Consider the following 18540-nt stretch of genomic DNA (forward strand, 5'->3'; position numbering starts at 1 on the left):
CCACCAGGCCTGCCTTTCAAGTGACCCTGAAGGAAGCCCTAAACATGGAAAGGAACAAGCGGTACCAGCCATTGCAAAAACATGCCAAAATGTAAAGACCATCGAGGCTAGGAAGAAACTGCATCAACTAACGAGCAAAATAACCAGTTAATGTCATAATGGCAGGATCAAGTTCACACATAACAATATTAACCTTAAATGTAAATGGACTAAATGCTCCAATTAAAAGACACAGACTGGCAAACTGGATCAAGAGTCAAGACCCATCAGTCTGCTGTATTCAGGAGACCCATCTCACATGCAGAGACATACATAGGCTCAAAATAAAGGGATGGAGGAAGATCTACCAAGCAAATGGAGAACAAAAGAAAGCAGGGGTTGCAATCCTAGTCTCTGATAAAACAGACTTTAAACCATCAAAGATCAAAAGAGACAAAGGAGGCCATTACATAATGGTAAAGGGATCAATTCAACAGGAAGAGCTAATTATCCTAAATATATATGCACCCAATACAGGAGCACCCAGATTCATAAAGCAAGTCCTTAGAGACTTACAAAGAGACTTAGACTCCCATACAATAATAATGGGAGACTGCAACACCCACTGTCAACATTAGTCAGATCAACGAGACAGAAAGTTAACAAGGATATCCAGGAATTGAACTCATCTCTGCACCAAGCGGACCTAATAGACATCTATAGAACTCTCCACCCCAAATCAACAGAATATACATTCTTCTCAGCACCACATCGCACTTATTCCAAAATTGACCACATAATTGGAGGTGAAGCACTCCTCAGCAAATGTAAAAGAACAGAAATTATAACAAACTGTCTCCTAGACCACAGTGCAATCAAACTAGAACTCAGGACTAAGAAACTCAATCAAAACCGCTCAACTACATGGAAACTGAACAACCTGCTCCTGAATGACTACTGGGTACATAACGAAATGAAGGCAGAAATAAAGATGTTCTTTGAAACCAATGAGAACAAAGATACAACATACCAGAATCTCTGGGACACATTCAAAGCAGTGTGTAGAGGGAAATTTATAGCACTAAATGCCCACAAGAGAAAGCTGGAAAGATCTAAAATGGACACTCTAACATCACAATTAAAAGAACTAGAGAGGCAAGAGCAAGCACATTCAAAAGCTAGCAGAAGGCAAGAAATAACTAAGATCAGAGCAGAACTGAAGGAGATAGAGACACAAAAAACCCTCCAAAAAATCAATGAATCCAGGAGTTGGTTTTTTGAAATGATCAACAAAATTGACAGACCACTAGCAAGACTAATAAAGAAGAAAAGAGAGAAGAATCAAATAGACGCAATAAAAAATGATAAAGGGGATATCACCACCGACCCCACAGAAATACAAACTACCATCAGAGAATACTATAAACACCTCTACGCAAATCAACTAGAAAATCTAGAAGAAATGGATAATTTCCTGGACACTTACACTCTTCCAAGACTAAACCAGGAAGAAGTTGAATCCCTAAATAGACCAATAGCAGGCTCTGAAATTGAGGCAATAATTAATAGTCTACCAACCAAAAAAAGTCCAGGACCAGATGGATTCACAGCTGAATTCTACCAGAGGTACAAGGAGGAGCTGGTACCATTCCTTCTGACACTATTCCAATCAATAGAAAATGAGGGAATCCTCCCTAACTCATTTTATGAGGCCAACATCATCCTGATACCAAAGCCTGGCAGAGACACAACAAAAAAAGAGAAATTTAGACCAATATCGCTGATGAACATCGATGCAAAAATCCTCAATAAAATACTGGCAAACCGGATTCAGCAGCACATCAAAAAGCTTATCCACCATGATCAAGTGGGCTTCATCCCTGGGATGCAAGGCTTGTTCAACATTCGCAAATCAATAAACGTAATCCAGCATATAAACAGAACCAAAGACAGGAACCACATGATTATCTCAATAGATGCAGAAAAGGCTTTTGACAAAATTCAACAGCCCTTCATGCTAAAAACGCTCAATAAATTCGGTATTGATGGAATGTACCTCAAAATAATAAGAGCTATTTATGACAAACCCACAGCCAATATCATAGTGAATGGGCAAAAACTAGAAAAATTCCCTTTGAAAACTGGCACAAGACAGGGATGCCCTCTCTCACCACTCCTATTCAACATAGTGTTGGAAGTTCTGGCTAGGACAATCAGGCAAGAGAAAGAAATCAAGGGTATTCAGTTAGGAAAAGAAGAAGTCAAATTGTCCCTGTTTGCAGATGACGTAATTGTCTATTTAGAAAACCCCATTGTCTCAGCCCAAAATCTCCTTAAGCTGATAAGCAACTTCAGCAAAGTCTCAGGATACAAAATTAATGTGCAAAAATCACAAGCATTCTTATACACCAGTAACAGACAAACAGAGAGCCAAATCAGGAATGAACTTCCATTCACAATTGCTTCAAAGAGAATAAAATACCTAGGAATCCAACTTACAAGGGATGTAAAGGACCTCTTCAAGGAGAACTACAAACCACTGCTCAGTGAAATAAAAGAGGACACAAACAAATGGAAGAACATACCATGCTCATGGATAGGAAGAATCAATATCGTGAAAATGGCCATACTGCCCAAGGTTATTTATAGATTCAATGCCATCCCCATCAAGCTACCAATGAGTTTCTTCACAGAATTGGAAAAAACGGCTTTAAAGTTCATATGGAACCAAAAAAGAGCCCGCATTGCCAAGACAATCCTAAGTCAAAAGAACAAAGCTGGAGGCATCACGCTACCTGACTTCAAACTATACTACAAGGCTACAGTAACCAAAACAGCATGGTCTGGTACCAAAAGAGAGATATAGACCAATGGAACAGAACAGAGTCCTCAGAAATAATACCACACACCTACAGCCATCTGATCGTTGACAAACCTGAGAGAAACAAGAAATGGGGAAAGGATTCCCTATTTAATAAATGGTGCTGGGAAAACTGGCTAGCCATAAGTAGAAAGCTGAAACTGGATCCTTTCCTTACTCCTTATACGAAAATTAATTCAGGATGGATTAGAGACTTAAATGTTAGACCTAATACCATAAAAACCCTAGAAGAAAACCTAGGTAGTACCATTCAGGACATAGGCATGGGCAAGGACTTCATGTCTACAGCACCAAAAGCAACGGCAGCAAAAGCAAAAATTGACAAATGGGATATGATTAAACTAAAGAGCTTCTGCACAGCTAAAGAAACTACCATCAGAGTGAACAGGCCACCTACAGAATGGGAGAAAATTTTTGCAATCTACTCATTTGACAAAGGGCTGATATCCAGAACCTCCAAAGAACTCAAACAAATTTACAAGAAAAAAACAAACAACTCCATCAAAAAGTGGGCAAAGGATATGAACAGACATTTCTCAAAAGAAGACATTCATACAGCCAACAGACACATGAAAAAATGCTCATCATCACTCGCCATCAGAGAAATGCAAATCAAATCCACAACAAGGTATCATCTCACACCAGTTAGAATGGCAATCATTAAAAAGTCAGGAAACAACAGGTGTTGGAGAGGATGTGGAGAAATAGGAACACTTTTACACTGTTGGTGGGATTGTAAACTAGTTCAACCATTATGGAAAACAGTATGGCAATTCCTCAAGGATCTAGAACTAGATGTACCATATGACCCAGCCATCCCACTACTGGGTATATACCCAAAGGATTATAAATCATGCTGCTATAAAGACACATGCACACGTATGTTTATTGCAGCACTATTCACAGTAGCAAAGACTTGGAATCAACCCAAATGTCCATCTGTGACAGACTGGATTAAGAAAATGTGGCACATATACACCATGGAATACTATGCAGCCATAAAAAAGGATGAGTTTGCATCCTTTGTAGGGACATGGATGCAGCTGGAAACCATCATTCTCAGCAAACTATCACAAGAACAGAAAACCAAACACCGCATGTTCTCACTCATAGGTGGGAACTGAACAATGAGATCACTTGGACTCGGGAAGGGGAACATCACACACCGGGGCCTATCATGGGGAGGGGGGAGTGGGGAGGGATTGCATTGGGAGTTATACCTGATATAAATGATGAATTGATGGGTGCTGACGAGTTGATGGGTGCAGCACACCAACATGGCACAAGTATACATATGTAACAAACCTGCACCATATGCACATGTACCCTAGAACTTAAAGTATAATAATAAAAAAAAAATCTCACTTGCTTTTGTTTACCATGCTGAAGTTCTATGTACTTCATTTTCAATTATTATATCATTTAATATTATCATATCATTTATTATAATTTTCATTTAGTAAAATTTTTGCTGTTGCATTTAGAAAGCCCTTATCTATTCCGAGGCTAGGAAAAAATGAGCTTCTGAAAACAATTTTTGTGGTTTCATTGTTTTACATTACAATTTTAAAAATTAAATATAGTTTGCTAGGGAGTAAATATCTATTTTAATACTTTTTTTCAGAATGTGGCTCATCAAATGCCCCAACACTTTATTAAATAATCCACTTAAAATCCACCGATTAAAAGTCAACTTTATCATATAGTACATTTCTTTATTTACTTAAATCTACTTCAGATCTCTTTATGTGGTTCTACTGTTCTCTGTCTATTCCTGAATTAGTATCACATTAATTTCCCTGGACATTTAAATGATTTTCAGGATAAACTTTACCAATGTTTTGTCATATTTCCTCAGAAATGTTGCAAACTTGTTATTGCATTGAATCCACTAATTACTTTAGGAACTAATATGAAGTCTTCCTACCCAAGATGAAGGTGTGTTTATCTATTTGTTCTGTTTTACACTGCTTGGCAAAGTTTTACAGTTTTCTTCATGCATCTCTTATACATTTGTTATTATATTTATTCCCAGTTATTTTATGCTTGCAGTGCTTGGCATGTAAGAAATATTTGAGAGATGTTACTTGTGACTAAATGGTTTCTCTTAGGATAAAACAACAATAGCAACAATTCTTTGCATATTTATTTCATAACCGACTATATAATGTTTTTAAAATAGGTTTAAATTCTTTTCTAGGCAATCATATTATCTATAAATAATGATATATTTCTATCATTTTTAACTCTTGCTTTTATACCTGACTGGATTAACTTCAATTATTTTATTACCCAACTTTTATATCATGTGTTCAATTTTCTTAATTAATTACACTGGCTATAATTCAAGACTATTATTAAATAATGAGCAATAGCTAAAAAGGTAGTTAAATCATCCTTTTCTTATTCTTCACTTTAATGAAAACGTGTCAAGTGGTTTTACTACTAATGATATAAGTTAATTTGAGAGTCAGTTTTTTACTAAATTGAGAAAACACATTTTATTTCTTTTTTTGTTCTTTGGATTCAGTAGAATAAAATATATTTTATTTCTATTCTTACCAGAGTTTTGAAAATCAGGCATTCATTGAAATAGTTATATGGTTTTTCATCTTTGTCCTATTAATATAGTTTTCCTAATATGGTACTATTTTCACATTTTAGGATATGACACATTTGTCATATGATGTACTCAATCTTTTAAATATATTTCTACATCCTATCTGCAGTATTTTGTTTAAGATTTTTGCATCACTATTCAGAAGTATGGAGTATGAAGCATGAAAACTAGCCTAGGTTTTTCTTTTGGTATACGTGAGGTTTTAAAAATCAGCATTATTTAGCTTTTAAAAAAACAATTTCTAATGCCAAGCGCGGTGGCTCACGTCTGTAATCCCAGCACTTTGGGAGGCCGAGGTGGGCGGATCACCTGAGGTCGGGAGTTCGAAAACAGCCTGACAAACATGGAGAAACCCCATCTCTACTAAAAATGCAAAATTAGCCAGGCGTGGTGGCGCCTGTCTGTAATCCCAGCTACTCAGGAGGCTGAGGCAGGCGAATGGCTTGAACCCGGGAGGCAGAGGTTGCGGTGAGCTGAGATCACGCCACTGTACTCCAGCCTGGGCGACACCAAGAGCAAAACTCCATCTCAAAAACAAACACACAAACACACACAAAAAACAATTTCTAGTTTCTATCTTTTTTCATGCACTAGAGTACTTTAAATAGCATTGGAATTATTTTCTTCCTTGAGAATGTGAAAGAATCTGTTTTTGGAGATGTGAGAAATTCGATGAGCTAGTGGTTATCAATTTGGTTGCTTTACATTTTCAAGGAATCAGCTTTGGAATTTTATATCAATTTTACTATTTATTTTCTAATTCATTAATATATGTTTTTATTACTGCAGATCATATGGGGCAAAGTAAAAATGTTTTTATTTTATTAATTACTTGCCTAGGTTTCTTTAAGATTATTTTATTATATTTTTAATTTCTTGAGTTAAATAATTTATGTTCTATTTAATAATAAAAATATTTAAGTAATGAATTTTCCTTTTATTACAACTTTGGCTGTATTCCACATGCAGTATTCTCAATACTGTTATTTTCTAGTTTTTTTTCTACCAGTCACAGCTTTTTCTCTACCTCTACACTTTTCTTATTTTTCCAGATCTCACGTGGACAGAATTAATGGAATCTCAGTCTTTGATTTACAGCACACTATCACCTTTGGTGCATGAATGGCCTTCTTTTGTTAATTAGTTAATCAATCAATTGAACCCCCTTAAACTACCACCAAACTATTTTCTGTTCGATCCAAGGTTTACTTAAGAATGACTTTTACATTTTAGCTGGTTTTTTTTTGGAGACGGAGTCTCGCTCTGTCCCCCAAGCTGGAGTGCAGTGGTGGAGCGCAGTAGTGCGATCTCGGCTCCCTGCAAGCTCCGCCTCCCGGGTTCACGCCATTCTCCTGCCTCAGCCTCCGCCTCCCGGGTTCACGCCATTCTCCTGCCTCAGCCTCCGCCTCCCGGGTTCACGCCATTCTCCTGCCTCAGCCTCCCGAGCAGCTGGGGCTACAGGCGCCCGCCACCGCGCCCGGCTAATTTTTTGTATTTTTAGTAGAGACGGGGTTTCATCGTGTTAGCCAGGACGGTCTAGGTCTCCTGACCTCCTGATGGGATTACAGGCATGAGCCACCACGCCTGGCCAGGTGTTTGTTTTTATCCTCCTATTTTTTCCATTTCTAGTACTTTCCATATCTGTAAAATAGGATTAATAATAGTGCCTATCTCATAGAGTTATTGTGAGAATTAAATGAATTAATGCTTATAAAATGCTTAAAACAGTATCTGGAATATAGTGAGTGCTATTTAAGAGTTAGCTATTGTCTTTATTATTATGATGTTAGGTCAAATTTACTATATATAAATATATATGTATTTAGATCTCTGATTGTCTTGTTCTTTCCACTGGAGTGTCGAGAACTAATAGAAATATGGCAGTGTTTCCCAGTCCTAGTGCACTGTTGTCACTTTTTCCTGTTTTTTTCTCCAGTGGTTTTGGTTTTGTATATTGAAGTGCTATGCAATCCCAAGCAAATGTATACATAATAGCTATACATATAATATATATGAACTTATATAGGTATATGTAATTATATATTATAATATATACTTATATTTATATAGGTTTATATAATTGTATACAATTATATAAATATATATTTTTATAAAGATATATTCATATATTATATGAACATATTTATATAGATTATAGTTACATATTTAATACACAAATATATTTTATATATTTTATATATTTCTACATATATTTTATATATTTGGTATAATCTATATTTATATTTTGTATAAATCTATATTCTTTTATAGATATTTATATATTTATATGTGTAAATATATATGTATTTTATACACACACACATACACACACATTTTTTTTTTCTTTTTTTGAGACAGGGTTTTGCTCTGTCACCCAGGCTGGAATGCAGTGGCATGTTCATGGCTCACTACAGCTTTCACCTCCCGGGCTCAATCAATCCTCCCACCTCAGTCTTCTGAGAAACTGGGACTATAGACATGTGCCATCATGCCTGGCTAATTTTTCTTTTTTGTAGAGATGGGGGTCTCACTATGTTACCTAGGCTGGTCTTGAATTCCTGGCCTCAAGCGGTCCTCCTGTCTCAGCCTCCCAAAGTGTTAGGATTACAGGCATGAGCCACTGCACTCAGCCAATAGTTATATCTTCATTATAGGTTGGACCCTCTGTGTCTCATCTCAAGCTTTTAACCTTGAATTCAATAAACAAAAAGCACCCTGAATTTGTTGTCATTATTTGCATTTGCCTGATCTACTTTATTAGTTCACTATATATATAACATATACACACATATATTTTATATATATATGTGTGTATGTGTGTGTGTATATATATATATATTTTAGACAAGGTCTTGCTCAGTCACCCAGGCTGGAAGGCATTAGTGTGAACAGGGCTCACTGCAGCCTTGACCTCTCAGGCTCAAGCGATCCTCTCCCCTCAGCCTCCTGAGTAGCTGGAACCACAGGCATATGCCACCATGCCCGGCTAATTTTTAAAAATCTTTTTGTAGAGGTGGGGTCTTACTATGTTGCTCAGGCTGATCTTGAACTCCTGGGCTCAAGTCACCCTCCTGCCTTAGCCTCCCAAAGTGCTGAAATTACAGGCGCGAGCCACCTTGCCTGGTGACTTTTAATATTTCTAAGTCACATTGGTTTGGGTTTGTCATTTGAGAGCACATGGCTGAAGATTTTTTTTGATCCATTCTGAGTCCTTTCCTTTTAAAAGACGAATTTTATCCAGTTACATTTATTATTAAAACACATGTTTGATCTTGCCTCTATTATACTATTTTGTTTTCTGATTTTATGTTTTCTTGTTGCTTCTTTTTTCCTCTATCTTTTGCTGTGAGATCTCTGTTTTTCCTTAAAAAAAAAAAATCCCTCAGCAATTTGGAAAGGATATAGTTTGCTTTCTGTTAAACAAGTTTACAACTTTAAATAACACACTCAGATTTCTCTTTTTCTCAATATATCATTGACGTGGTTTTTTAACAACAGAGCTTGGCTGTCTACCCTGATTAGATTCACCAGATGCTTGCCAAAACTCCTCCTCACTTATGCCAAGCTGAGCTTTCCCTCCACAGCCCAGACGAAATGGCTCTGGCTGCCCTTGTTTGTGGCTGTTTAAAAACAAAACTCGTTAACATATTGTCAAACCATCTTTCTCTGAAGCCTACAGAGATTTGGCTCTAGCTGCCAATGGTAAAACAGCAGGCAGGCTGCAAGTCATGGCTCCAGGCCCATTCTGGAACAGGGGCGGGGCAGCCCGGGGTCGGGTGGGAGGCCCAGAGGTTTCCAAGTGACAGCCATAGTGCCTCCCCATGGCCTAACCCCACAGGAGGAAGCAGCATGGAATGGAGGCACATAGCTTTGGATCAAAGTGCCCTTTCTCTCACTCTGTGGTCTAAAGCATTCTGTTAGTTGCTCATCTATGGGGTTCTCACCTCCCCAGCAATACAGGCTTTCCCTGGTCCAGCAAAGTTTCCACAGGCTCTTACTTCCCCTGGTCCAGCAAAGTTTCCATGTCTCTTTTTTTTTAGACTGAGTCTCGCTGTGTCCCCCAGGCTGGAGTACAGTGGCATGACCTCGGCTCACTGCAACCTCTGCCTCCTGAGTTCAAGTGATTCTCATGCCTCAGTCTCCCAGGTAGCTGGGATTACAGGCACCCGCCACCACACTCGGCTAATTGTTGTATTTTTAGTAGAGATGGGGTTTTGCCATGTTGGCCAGGCTGGTCTCGAACTCCTGACCTCAGGTGATCCCTCGGCCTCCCAAAGTGCTGGGATTACAGGTGTGAGCTACCGCGCCTGGCCATCTTCTGCTTTCTTAATCACCCTTCTCCCTGCTTCACCAGCATCTTCCAGAACCCCCTTCAGGGCTGTTCCATCTCTTCCTGGAAATGCTCTGAGAGATTAGAGCGGCCTGCCTGGGAGCCAAATGGGGCAACCCTGGAGAGCCTCACTGCTCCTCCTGGCTTCAACACCTCCCTGCTCTCCACGGTCCAGCTCTATCTGCTTCCTCCAGGGAGACTACCCTGATTGCTCCACCTTCTCTGACCTCCCATCACCCTGATTGGGTGTTCCTGAGGCCAGGGCTGAGGCCTCCTGTGGCTCCCACATGGCTGAATACACAGAGCTAGATACAAGGAGAGCTTAGAAGACTGACCGAACAAACGAGAGGTCAAGACAAAGGACTCTGGAATCTGACTGCTTGGGTTCAAATACCAGATCTGTGGTTCCTGAGTGGTGGGACCTTGAGCAAGTTACTTAATGTTTCTACAAAGAGTTGTCATGAGGATTAAACGTCACCATGTGTGAACTATAGGGTACAGCCTCCAGCCTGAATACATGGACTCAGTGGAGCCAGCACTGTACTATGAGCCAGCATGGTTAACTGCACTGTGACAGCTTGACCGAACACTGATGCTGTGTGCAGGTGGGTGTGTCACCAGAGCTCTGGTGCAGGAGGCTGGTGATCTGGGGCAAATCATTTCCCTTTTGTGGAACAAGGACGAAGGCCTGGACACATGCCCTCTGCGAGCCCTTTCTGCTCTGGCCTCCCTATGTGCCGTGGGTGTTGAGAGTTTGTGAGTTGTTCCCTGCTCTGGGGGGCTGGGGAGCACATTTTCAGCAGAGGCTCTGCCCCAGTTTCTGATCTGACTTTCCAGCTGGAGATCTTCTTTCCCTGCCCTCCCCTCCTCCTCCAGCCGTCCCTGCCTCAACCCTGCATCCCCAGGAGGGTACCAGCGCTCCACTGCTGAGCAGGATCATGAAGATGATGAATGTCTCGAACCAGCTGTGCTCCACGATGTGGTAGCAGGTCTTGCGCAACCGCCACCAGACCTTCCCTGGGGATTGTGTGGTGTCCACCGCACAGCAGGGACAGCGCCGGACACAGCCTATGGGAGAGGGTGAGGGTCAGGCCCAGCTCAGGGCCTGTGAATGCCCACGTCTAATGGCAGAAGGTTGAAGGGTTGAAGAGATGACTGACAGAAAGAGCTACGATGGTGGGGGTGGCGAACAGGGCAATATGGTGAGCAGGGCCGTGTGAGCGAGGGCCGTGGGCACCACCCATGGGGGCTGCACGCTCTGCAGACACCCTGTGAGGAGGATGGATGGACTGAGCACCCAGTGAGTGGGTGAACATCCTGGCAGGCCTGGGCAGGGACAAAGCTGGGCTGGGACAGGTTCCAGCTTGTCTGCTGCTCATCTGGGAAACTGTCCCCCTGGGGAAATGGTAGGAACTCCTGGGCATTCCCTGGGCCTTCTCCATGTTTGCAGTTTCTGAGCCTTGGGAAGGGCAGACCCCTCAATGAGAGCCTCCATGGATGTGTCACATGAAGGGCAAGCTCTCATTTTTTTTTTCTCTCTCTCTTTTCTTGAGATGTTTCACTCTTGTTGCCCAGGCTGGAGTGCAATGGTACAATTTTGGCTCACTGCAACCTCCGCCTCCTGGGTTCAAGCGATTCTCCTGCCTCAGCCTCCCGAGTAGCTGGAATTGCAGGTGCCCACCACCATGCCCAACTAATTTTTTGTTTTTTTAGTAGAGACAGGGTTTCACCACGTTGGCCAGGCTGGTTTTGAACTCCTGACCTCTGGTCATCCATCCGCCTTGGCCTCCCATAGTGGGGATTACAAGTGTGAGCCACCGCGCCCGGCCAAGCTCTCATTTTATCCCCAGTTACCCTCCAAATATACCACCAATCCATAAAAACTATAGATGCCAGTCAGCACGGCCACATGTCATACCTGCCTCAAGGATTTACAGAGGGCCTACTATGTGTCAGGCACCGTGCTAGGGCCTGGTGGTACAGGAGCGAATTAGACCCAGACCCTACTGCTGTGGGGCACACAGTGATGCTAACACACCACAAACACACTGTCTCCAGTCCTTGGTGCAGCTGTCCAGCCCAGCACTCCGTAGGCAGACACGTCAGGCAGATGGAGGAACCCCCAGGGTAGCAGAGGAATGGAGGATGTGGGCAGATATCTAAGGCAGGGTGTTGGTGCCACGTGGCCCTGGGCTCCAAAGAGCTGCTGGTACTCCTGTCCCCTCTGGGTGGAACTGACACTGGGGCAGAGGGTTGCCCGGGCCATTACCTTCAGTGAAGCAGTCCTCTGGATCCTTGACATCCTGGCCCAGGTCAGGGATCTGCTCCAGGAGCTCAGCGGTGTTGGTCATGTCTGCTGTGCTGCCCTCGGAGCAACTGTCCTCTTGGGTCTGTGGACAGGGGTGTGGGGCAGGGTGGGAAAGGGTGTGAGTGTGGACTGAGTAGCAGCCTTTGGCCTCGAGCCCAGAGTCTGAAGGAGCTTGGGGCTCCCTGAAGGGAGGCAGTGAAGGAGCTTGGGGCTCCCTGAAGGGAGGCAGCATCTTCATGACGCATCCTGGGACCTGCCACAGAGCCACCTTTGGCCAGCCAGGGCTGGGCCAAGGCTGGACCTGGGAGCTCCCGGGTCTGTGATTCTGGTCTGCTAGAGTCTGGGGCTAGGGTGTGGGGGCTGTGAAAGGGGTCTGGGAAGCCACTGGGGATGGGGACTGCATCTAGCTGGGAGCAAAACGGACATGGGGTAGCAACATGGACACACGGTGGGACATGGACACATCGTGGTGGCATGGCACACACAGTGGAAACAGGCATGTCACATCCAGAACAAGTCAGAACCCGGATCCTGGGCAACACACAGGCAGCAAGGTCAGACCGCAGAGAACAGGCCAACAACCCCACCCACATGTTTTGCCCAGTTCCCGTGGGTTCTGGTGTGCTGGGCAGAGCCTGGAGGCTGGGAAGGTGATGGAGCCCTCCACTTCCTGTCCTTGCAAGTCTGCTGCCTTGACCTCAATAACTTAATTATAGGGAGGCTACAGAGAGGCACGTGCATGCAGGTGTGCCCTTGTGAGTGTCCGTGTGTGTCACTTGTGGGTGTGGGTGTGGAGGGGTGTTACAGGGGCCACTGTGGGTACCCTGCCCAATTCCATTGCATGAGACTAGTGCACCCATTCCCAGCCACTGTGAACACTAGCTGCTCAGCTGGCCCTCCTCCAGAAAATCATCTTCAGCTGGGGGCTGCCGTCCCGAGGGGTGGCCAGTGCCCAGCAGCCACTGATACAGGAATACAGAAGGCCAGCCCCTAGCCTTGAGTTGGGACAATGTTGTGGTGCAGTTCATGCCCCAGAGCTCTACTTGGGACAGGATGAGGCTGACTCCAGCTGGAAAGCCCTTCCATAGCTTCCTCCTTTGCCTCATCCTGTTTCTCTTACTTTCTCAAGGGTTTCTCCTGAGAACACCCTCAACAAGTCATTTGCACAGGAATCCCTCTGCTTCTAGGGAATGGGACGTAAAGATGGGTATGTTGGGGGAAAATCCATCATTCCCTTCAGGTCAGGTCCAAAGCCCCCGTCTTGGCTGCCCCACCTCACATCAGCTCAGGCCCAGGCTCCATTTAGAGAGGGGCTTGTCTGAATTCTTGGGCATGGCTATGCTCCTACGGCTGCCTTCTTTCTTTTCTTTTCCTTTGATGAATCAATCTGCTGATGCCTCAGGGGCTTCTTTTCCATTTTTGAGATCTGTGATGGGAAAGGGATGGATTCTGGAGGGAAAACAGAGCCTACTGCTCAGTGCAGGTGGATCTTTGGCCAGAGAGATGGGGCTCAGCCTTTCGTGGTCCCCCGTGGCTTTGAGGGCTCCTTCCCCTCTCCTCCCAGCTCAGTTAGGGGATGAAAGGAGTTGGGCGATGAAAGAGGCAGGCCAGAGGACAGCAGCATGCTTATTTTTTCTTTCCAAACACTGGAGCTGTCTGAAGTCCATGGGGCTGCCATGTGAGAGGACATGTTCTCAGGTCCTACTGCAGGTGAGACGAGGGAGTCCCTTTCCCAGGAAAACCCCAGCCTATCTCTCCCTTATATAGGCTCCCCCATGAACTGATTTGAAGAAAGGAAGACTTTTAAAATTCATTCAAAGGTTAGCATCCGTGTGAGAGCCTCTTCTCTCCCATGACATTCTGCCTCTCTCCTGTGTCTTCCTGTCCCCACGTGCCTTCACGGCTCAGACCATCAAGTGGAGAACCGTGATCTGCACAGTCAGGAAGATGACTCTAGTAGGTCCTTGTGCTCCGAAAACTGACCATGCTTGCAAAACTCACATGGGCCCATCTCACAAAAGAGGAAAAGGCACAAGTGCTGCACTGAGTGAGGTCAGGCTGCAGGACAGTGGCCACCAAGCATTCTGAACATGTGCCCTCCACCTTCTGTGGGCTAGATGTGAGTGACACTGGGCGGCTTAGTCAGCAATGCCACCAGCCTCTTGCTCAGGGGTTGCAAACTCCAATGCTTACAGAATCAGGCAGGTAACAAAATGCAGTCAGGCAGGTGGCTCTGTGGCAAACTAGAGAACTCCAGCCAGCATCCAGGAGGTGGCTCTCACTTGCCTCTGGCAGGGTGGCACGTCTTCTGATTTTTCAAGAGAAGCCGGAAATGCAGATTTTTACATAAAAGCTCCCAGTTTTTAAATAGTGGCAGCTAATTTAAAGTAAAACCTTTCTGTGGCCAGATCAAAATGCAGTGGTAGGCTGGGTGGGCTTCCCACTTGTGGCCTCTGCTTTGGTGCAGATAAGAAGCTGCTGGTGGGCAATGTGCTTATTCTCAGAGCTCCCTGAAGTCTTCTTTGTTTTTTTTTTTTTTTTTTTTGAGACAGAGTCTTGCTCTGCCGCCCAGGCTGGAGTGCAGTGGCCGGATCTCAGCTCACTGCAAGCTCCGCCTCCTGGGTTTAGGCCATTCTCCTGCCTCAGCCTCCTGAGTAGCTGGGACTACAGGCGCCCGCCACGTCGCCCGGCTAGTTTTTATTTTTTTGTATTTTTTAGTAGAGACGGGGTTTCACCGTGTTAGCCAGGATGGTCTCGATCTCCTGACCTCGTGATCCGCCCGTCTCGGCCTCCCAAAGTGCTGGGATTACAGGCTTGAGCCACCGCGCCCGGTCTGTTTTTGTTTTTGAGACAGGATCTCCTTCTGTCACCCAGGCTGGAGTGCAGAGGTCAATCTTGGCTCGCTGCAATCTCCACCTCCAGGGTTCAAGTGATTCTCAGGCCTCAGCTTCCTGAGTAGCTGGGATTACCAGGCGTGCACCACCATGCCCAGCTAATTTTGGTATTTTTAGCAGAGATGGGGTTTCACCATGTTGGCCAGGCTGATCTTGAACTCCTGACCTCAAGTGATCCACCTGCCTTGGCCTCCCAAAGTATTAAAATTACAGCAAGCCACCGTGCCCAGCCTCTTGAAGTCTTTGGATGGGAGATTCACAGGACAAATATTTGCCAAACGGACCAAAACACAGGGATGGAGTGTGTGGAGAAGGTGAACACATGAAGGTAGTGGGTTAGTACTGCATCAGAGTTTGGGACTAGAATTTCCAGAATTTCCCCTTGGCCTTGGGCCCTGCACCATCTCTCCCTGTCAGGACAGGGATTCCCACTCTCCCCTCTGCAGACTGGTCTTCCACGCTGCCTGTGACAGTGGCTGTGGCTCCCAACAGCAAATGCAGGCATGCACCTCTCACAGCCTGGCTCTGACCCAAGCAGCAGTGGCCCGCCGGCTTCATGGACAAAGGTATGCATTACCTCACCACACCCTGGGGCCTGGGGTTCCGCTTTCCGCTGCTGCCGCCAGTCAGCCTGAGATACACTGGCCTCGGCCTCAGAGGAGGCAGTCGCTGACACCTGGCTCCAGGTCCTGGAATCCGGAGGGGCCTCTGGGCCAGCGGACACAGGCTGGGATTCCTGCTGAAAAGACCCCAGCCTATAAGCTGAGTCCACACACCCAGCCAGAAGGTCTCCAGGGCCCTGACCCTGGGGGTTTCAGACCCTGCCCGTGCATCTCGGTCACTGCCTCCGGCTCTCTTCATGGGGCCTTCATCTCACTGAAGACCCCTCCCTCAGGGGGCCTGAGCAGGCAGGTGGGACGTTCCTGGTAGGTTCAGGCAAAGGGCCTAGAGCCAGACGAAGCCCCTGGCCAGCCTGGCATAACTCCCCCTCCCCAGACTCCCTGGAAGGGTGCAGCTGGGCGGTGATGGCCAGCTCACAAATGCTGGCCATTGTAGGAAGGGCACATTGACTTCCCTCATGAGTCCCCGTGGCACTCTCAGATGAGAACACACACATCCCCCAGAGAGCCAGAGTCGACGGGCTCAAGAGAAGGAACGGAGAAGGGAAAGCAGAGGCAGCTGGAATTCCCCTCCTGTGCTGGAGATCATTGGAAACTGTGGTCCTGGCAACACCAACACTGCCCCTCCCTGAGCAGACATTGCCACTGCCCCACAACCTGACTGAAAGGGTGGCCTCTGGGACCACAGGGAGGCAGGAGGACGTGAAACCAAGCCCAGAGCCTTAGATCAAGTTCCACACATGGGGTGCCGCTGCTCTCCACAGCCAGGCCCACCCAGTGCAGGCCCAGAGGAAGCAGCCAAGATGGGCCCGACTCAACAGGGAGAACACTCCTGGGGGCTTGACCCAAAGCCCTAAGGAGAAGCCATCTGAGCCTGGCTCAGGCCAAGGGAAAATGGAGGGGAGGGGAGGGGTGGGCCCTGCCTGCTTTGTGCAGACTCTGGTCCCCAGTGTTAAAAATAACAGGTTGGGAGATAAGATAGTGCTGTCCGTGACACCTCAGTCTTAGGGATGCTTATTTTTAAATCTCAGAGTGAGCCCTGGGTGTGGGAGGAGGGGAAGGGGCAGTCTGGAGGTCAGAAAACTGTACTTCTCCTTCACCAAGACACTACCTTGCCAGTCCTAAAGGGGGACAATGGTCAGTGTGGGGACTGGGGGCTACAAGCTCTGTTCTAAACTCATGAGGAACACCTAACAAGTCTCTCTTGCCATGCCTCAGTCTCCCTGTCGTACAGTGAGCTCCCCATGCCTAGCCGGGGCATGAGTGGTGGACAGCAGCGCCTCCCCAGGTCAGCTTCTGGACTGAGTTAGGAAGAGAGAGTTGAGGGCTGGTCTCAGCACCGCTCTGAGAGGCTGGCTGTTGTGCGGAGGGCCTGCCTTCTACCCCTACCCACTGCCAAGGCAGTCTGGCAGAGGCAGCTGCTTTGAGCAAGGCTGGGTAGCAGAGCGCTGGGCCCTATCTATACATGCAGGGGTGAGGGCCCACCTGCTTGCTGGACTCCTCCTCCGTGTCCAGGCTGTTCTCCTCATCCTCTTCCTGGTCATCTGTGTCTGACTCGGCCACAGCGATGGGCACACACACAGGCTCTGGATCCCTGGGGGTGCCCTGACCCGGCTGCTCGCCTTCTTCAAACCGTGTTTCCTTGTGGGTGGGAGGCACCTTCTCTGTCTCTGGGGGTGGTGGGGAGTAGGGGGTGGCAATGCAGCTAGGCAGCTGGCCCTGAGTGGCAAGGGCTGCGGGCTTTTGAGGCCGCTGCCGCAGGAGCCCACAGCAGAAGTCCCAGGTGGTCCGCTTGACAAAGCGCAGGCCCCGCTGGATGCGGGCCAGGGCCAGCTGGAGGTTGTTCATCTCTCTGTCCTCATCAGGGGCTGTGAGGTTGTCTGCACTGAAGGAGCTGAGCAGCAAGGCCAGGAAGAGATTCAGGACCTGTCAAGATAATGGGTCAGGCTCACCAAGGCACTGCGTCATGCCAAGCCATCCAGTCCCAGTTCTATGATGGGGAAACTGAGGCCTAGAGACCTTTAAGACTGCCTGTGACAAACAGCTCCGAGGCTCGAATCCAGGGCCCTGAGCCCTCATCCTAACCCCTCATTTTCTTGAATATGGAAGGTCTAGCTATAAAAGAAAATACAAATTCGAATTCCTCTTTCCAAGGGCTCAGACACAGTCTGAATTGAGGATGTTGTGTCCTGGCTCAGGTTCATGGGAGAACTATGCATGCATTCAGTGTCAAAGTGAGGGGCTAGCCCAGTCACACACACTGAGCCCTGTCTTGGCACCAGTGGCTTCTACACACAAGCCTTCTCCCTTTTCCTCTTCCTGCTGCCTTAGGAGTAGTGAGGGGCAGGGGGGTTAGGATGGGCACAGGTCTCCTTTCTGGGAAGTGTGAGTCCAGGGACAAGACAGAATCCCACCAAGAAACCACCCAGAGCTTTTGGGACTTCGTTGGAAAGAGGAGGAGCAGTGACCTGCCTCTGAGTTCCCCACTGAAGCCAGCTTGGTGCTCAGAGGCCTGGGGCTGCTGCTGTAGGGCACATGCCACCTGAGGCCCAGGTCTGCCATGCTTTCCAGGTGAGGGATGCTGGGACTGGGCAGAGAAAGGTACAATAGCTGGAAAAGAGGTCAGGAAGACACAGGCAGCCCTCAGGTACTTGGACTAACCATGGGGTCAGGCCACTGAGAGCTGACCGTGTCTAGGCTGTGAGGGGTGCTAGGAAGGGTACTGTGTGAAGGTCAAGGCCTGCTATGCTGCAGGGAGCCAGGGGAGGGTGCAGTGTCGGAGGTTCCACAGGGTGCAGTATTTTATTGAGGTCTATCATCAGGGCTTAGGGACTTGAGAGTTCTTAAGAGGAGCTGCATAACCCTCTGCCTTTGGATGGTTCTGGAGAATTGCTTGTCGTTAAGCCCT

At 46.4% G+C, this 18540-nt stretch overlaps 1 protein-coding gene across 5 annotated transcripts in view; it reads right to left on the minus strand.

Moving 5' to 3' along the window:
• Window positions 1–18540, minus strand: part of SCN5A (sodium voltage-gated channel alpha subunit 5) — a 109351-nt gene that overhangs the window by 22555 nt on the left and 68256 nt on the right. For 3 of the 5 annotated variants that reach the window (XM_033212068.1, XM_033212069.1, XM_033212073.1), the window contains exons 17-20: window positions 17118–17558; window positions 15590–15751; window positions 12080–12200; window positions 10724–10878 (exon numbers count right to left, since the gene is read on the minus strand). In XM_033212068.1, coding sequence (XP_033067959.1) covers window positions 10724–10878; window positions 12080–12200; window positions 15590–15751; window positions 17118–17558 — 879 coding nt within the window. The remainder of the gene's footprint in view (window positions 1–10723; window positions 10879–12079; window positions 12201–15589; window positions 15752–17117; window positions 17559–18540) is intronic. The other 2 variants (XM_033212071.1, XM_033212072.1) reach the window with 1 other exon arrangement.

The sequence above is a fragment of the Trachypithecus francoisi genome, unplaced genomic scaffold, assembly GCF_009764315.1.
Source record: "Trachypithecus francoisi isolate TF-2019V2 unplaced genomic scaffold, Tfra_2.0 Lachesis_group0, whole genome shotgun sequence".
Lineage (NCBI taxonomy): Eukaryota > Metazoa > Chordata > Mammalia > Primates > Cercopithecidae > Trachypithecus > Trachypithecus francoisi.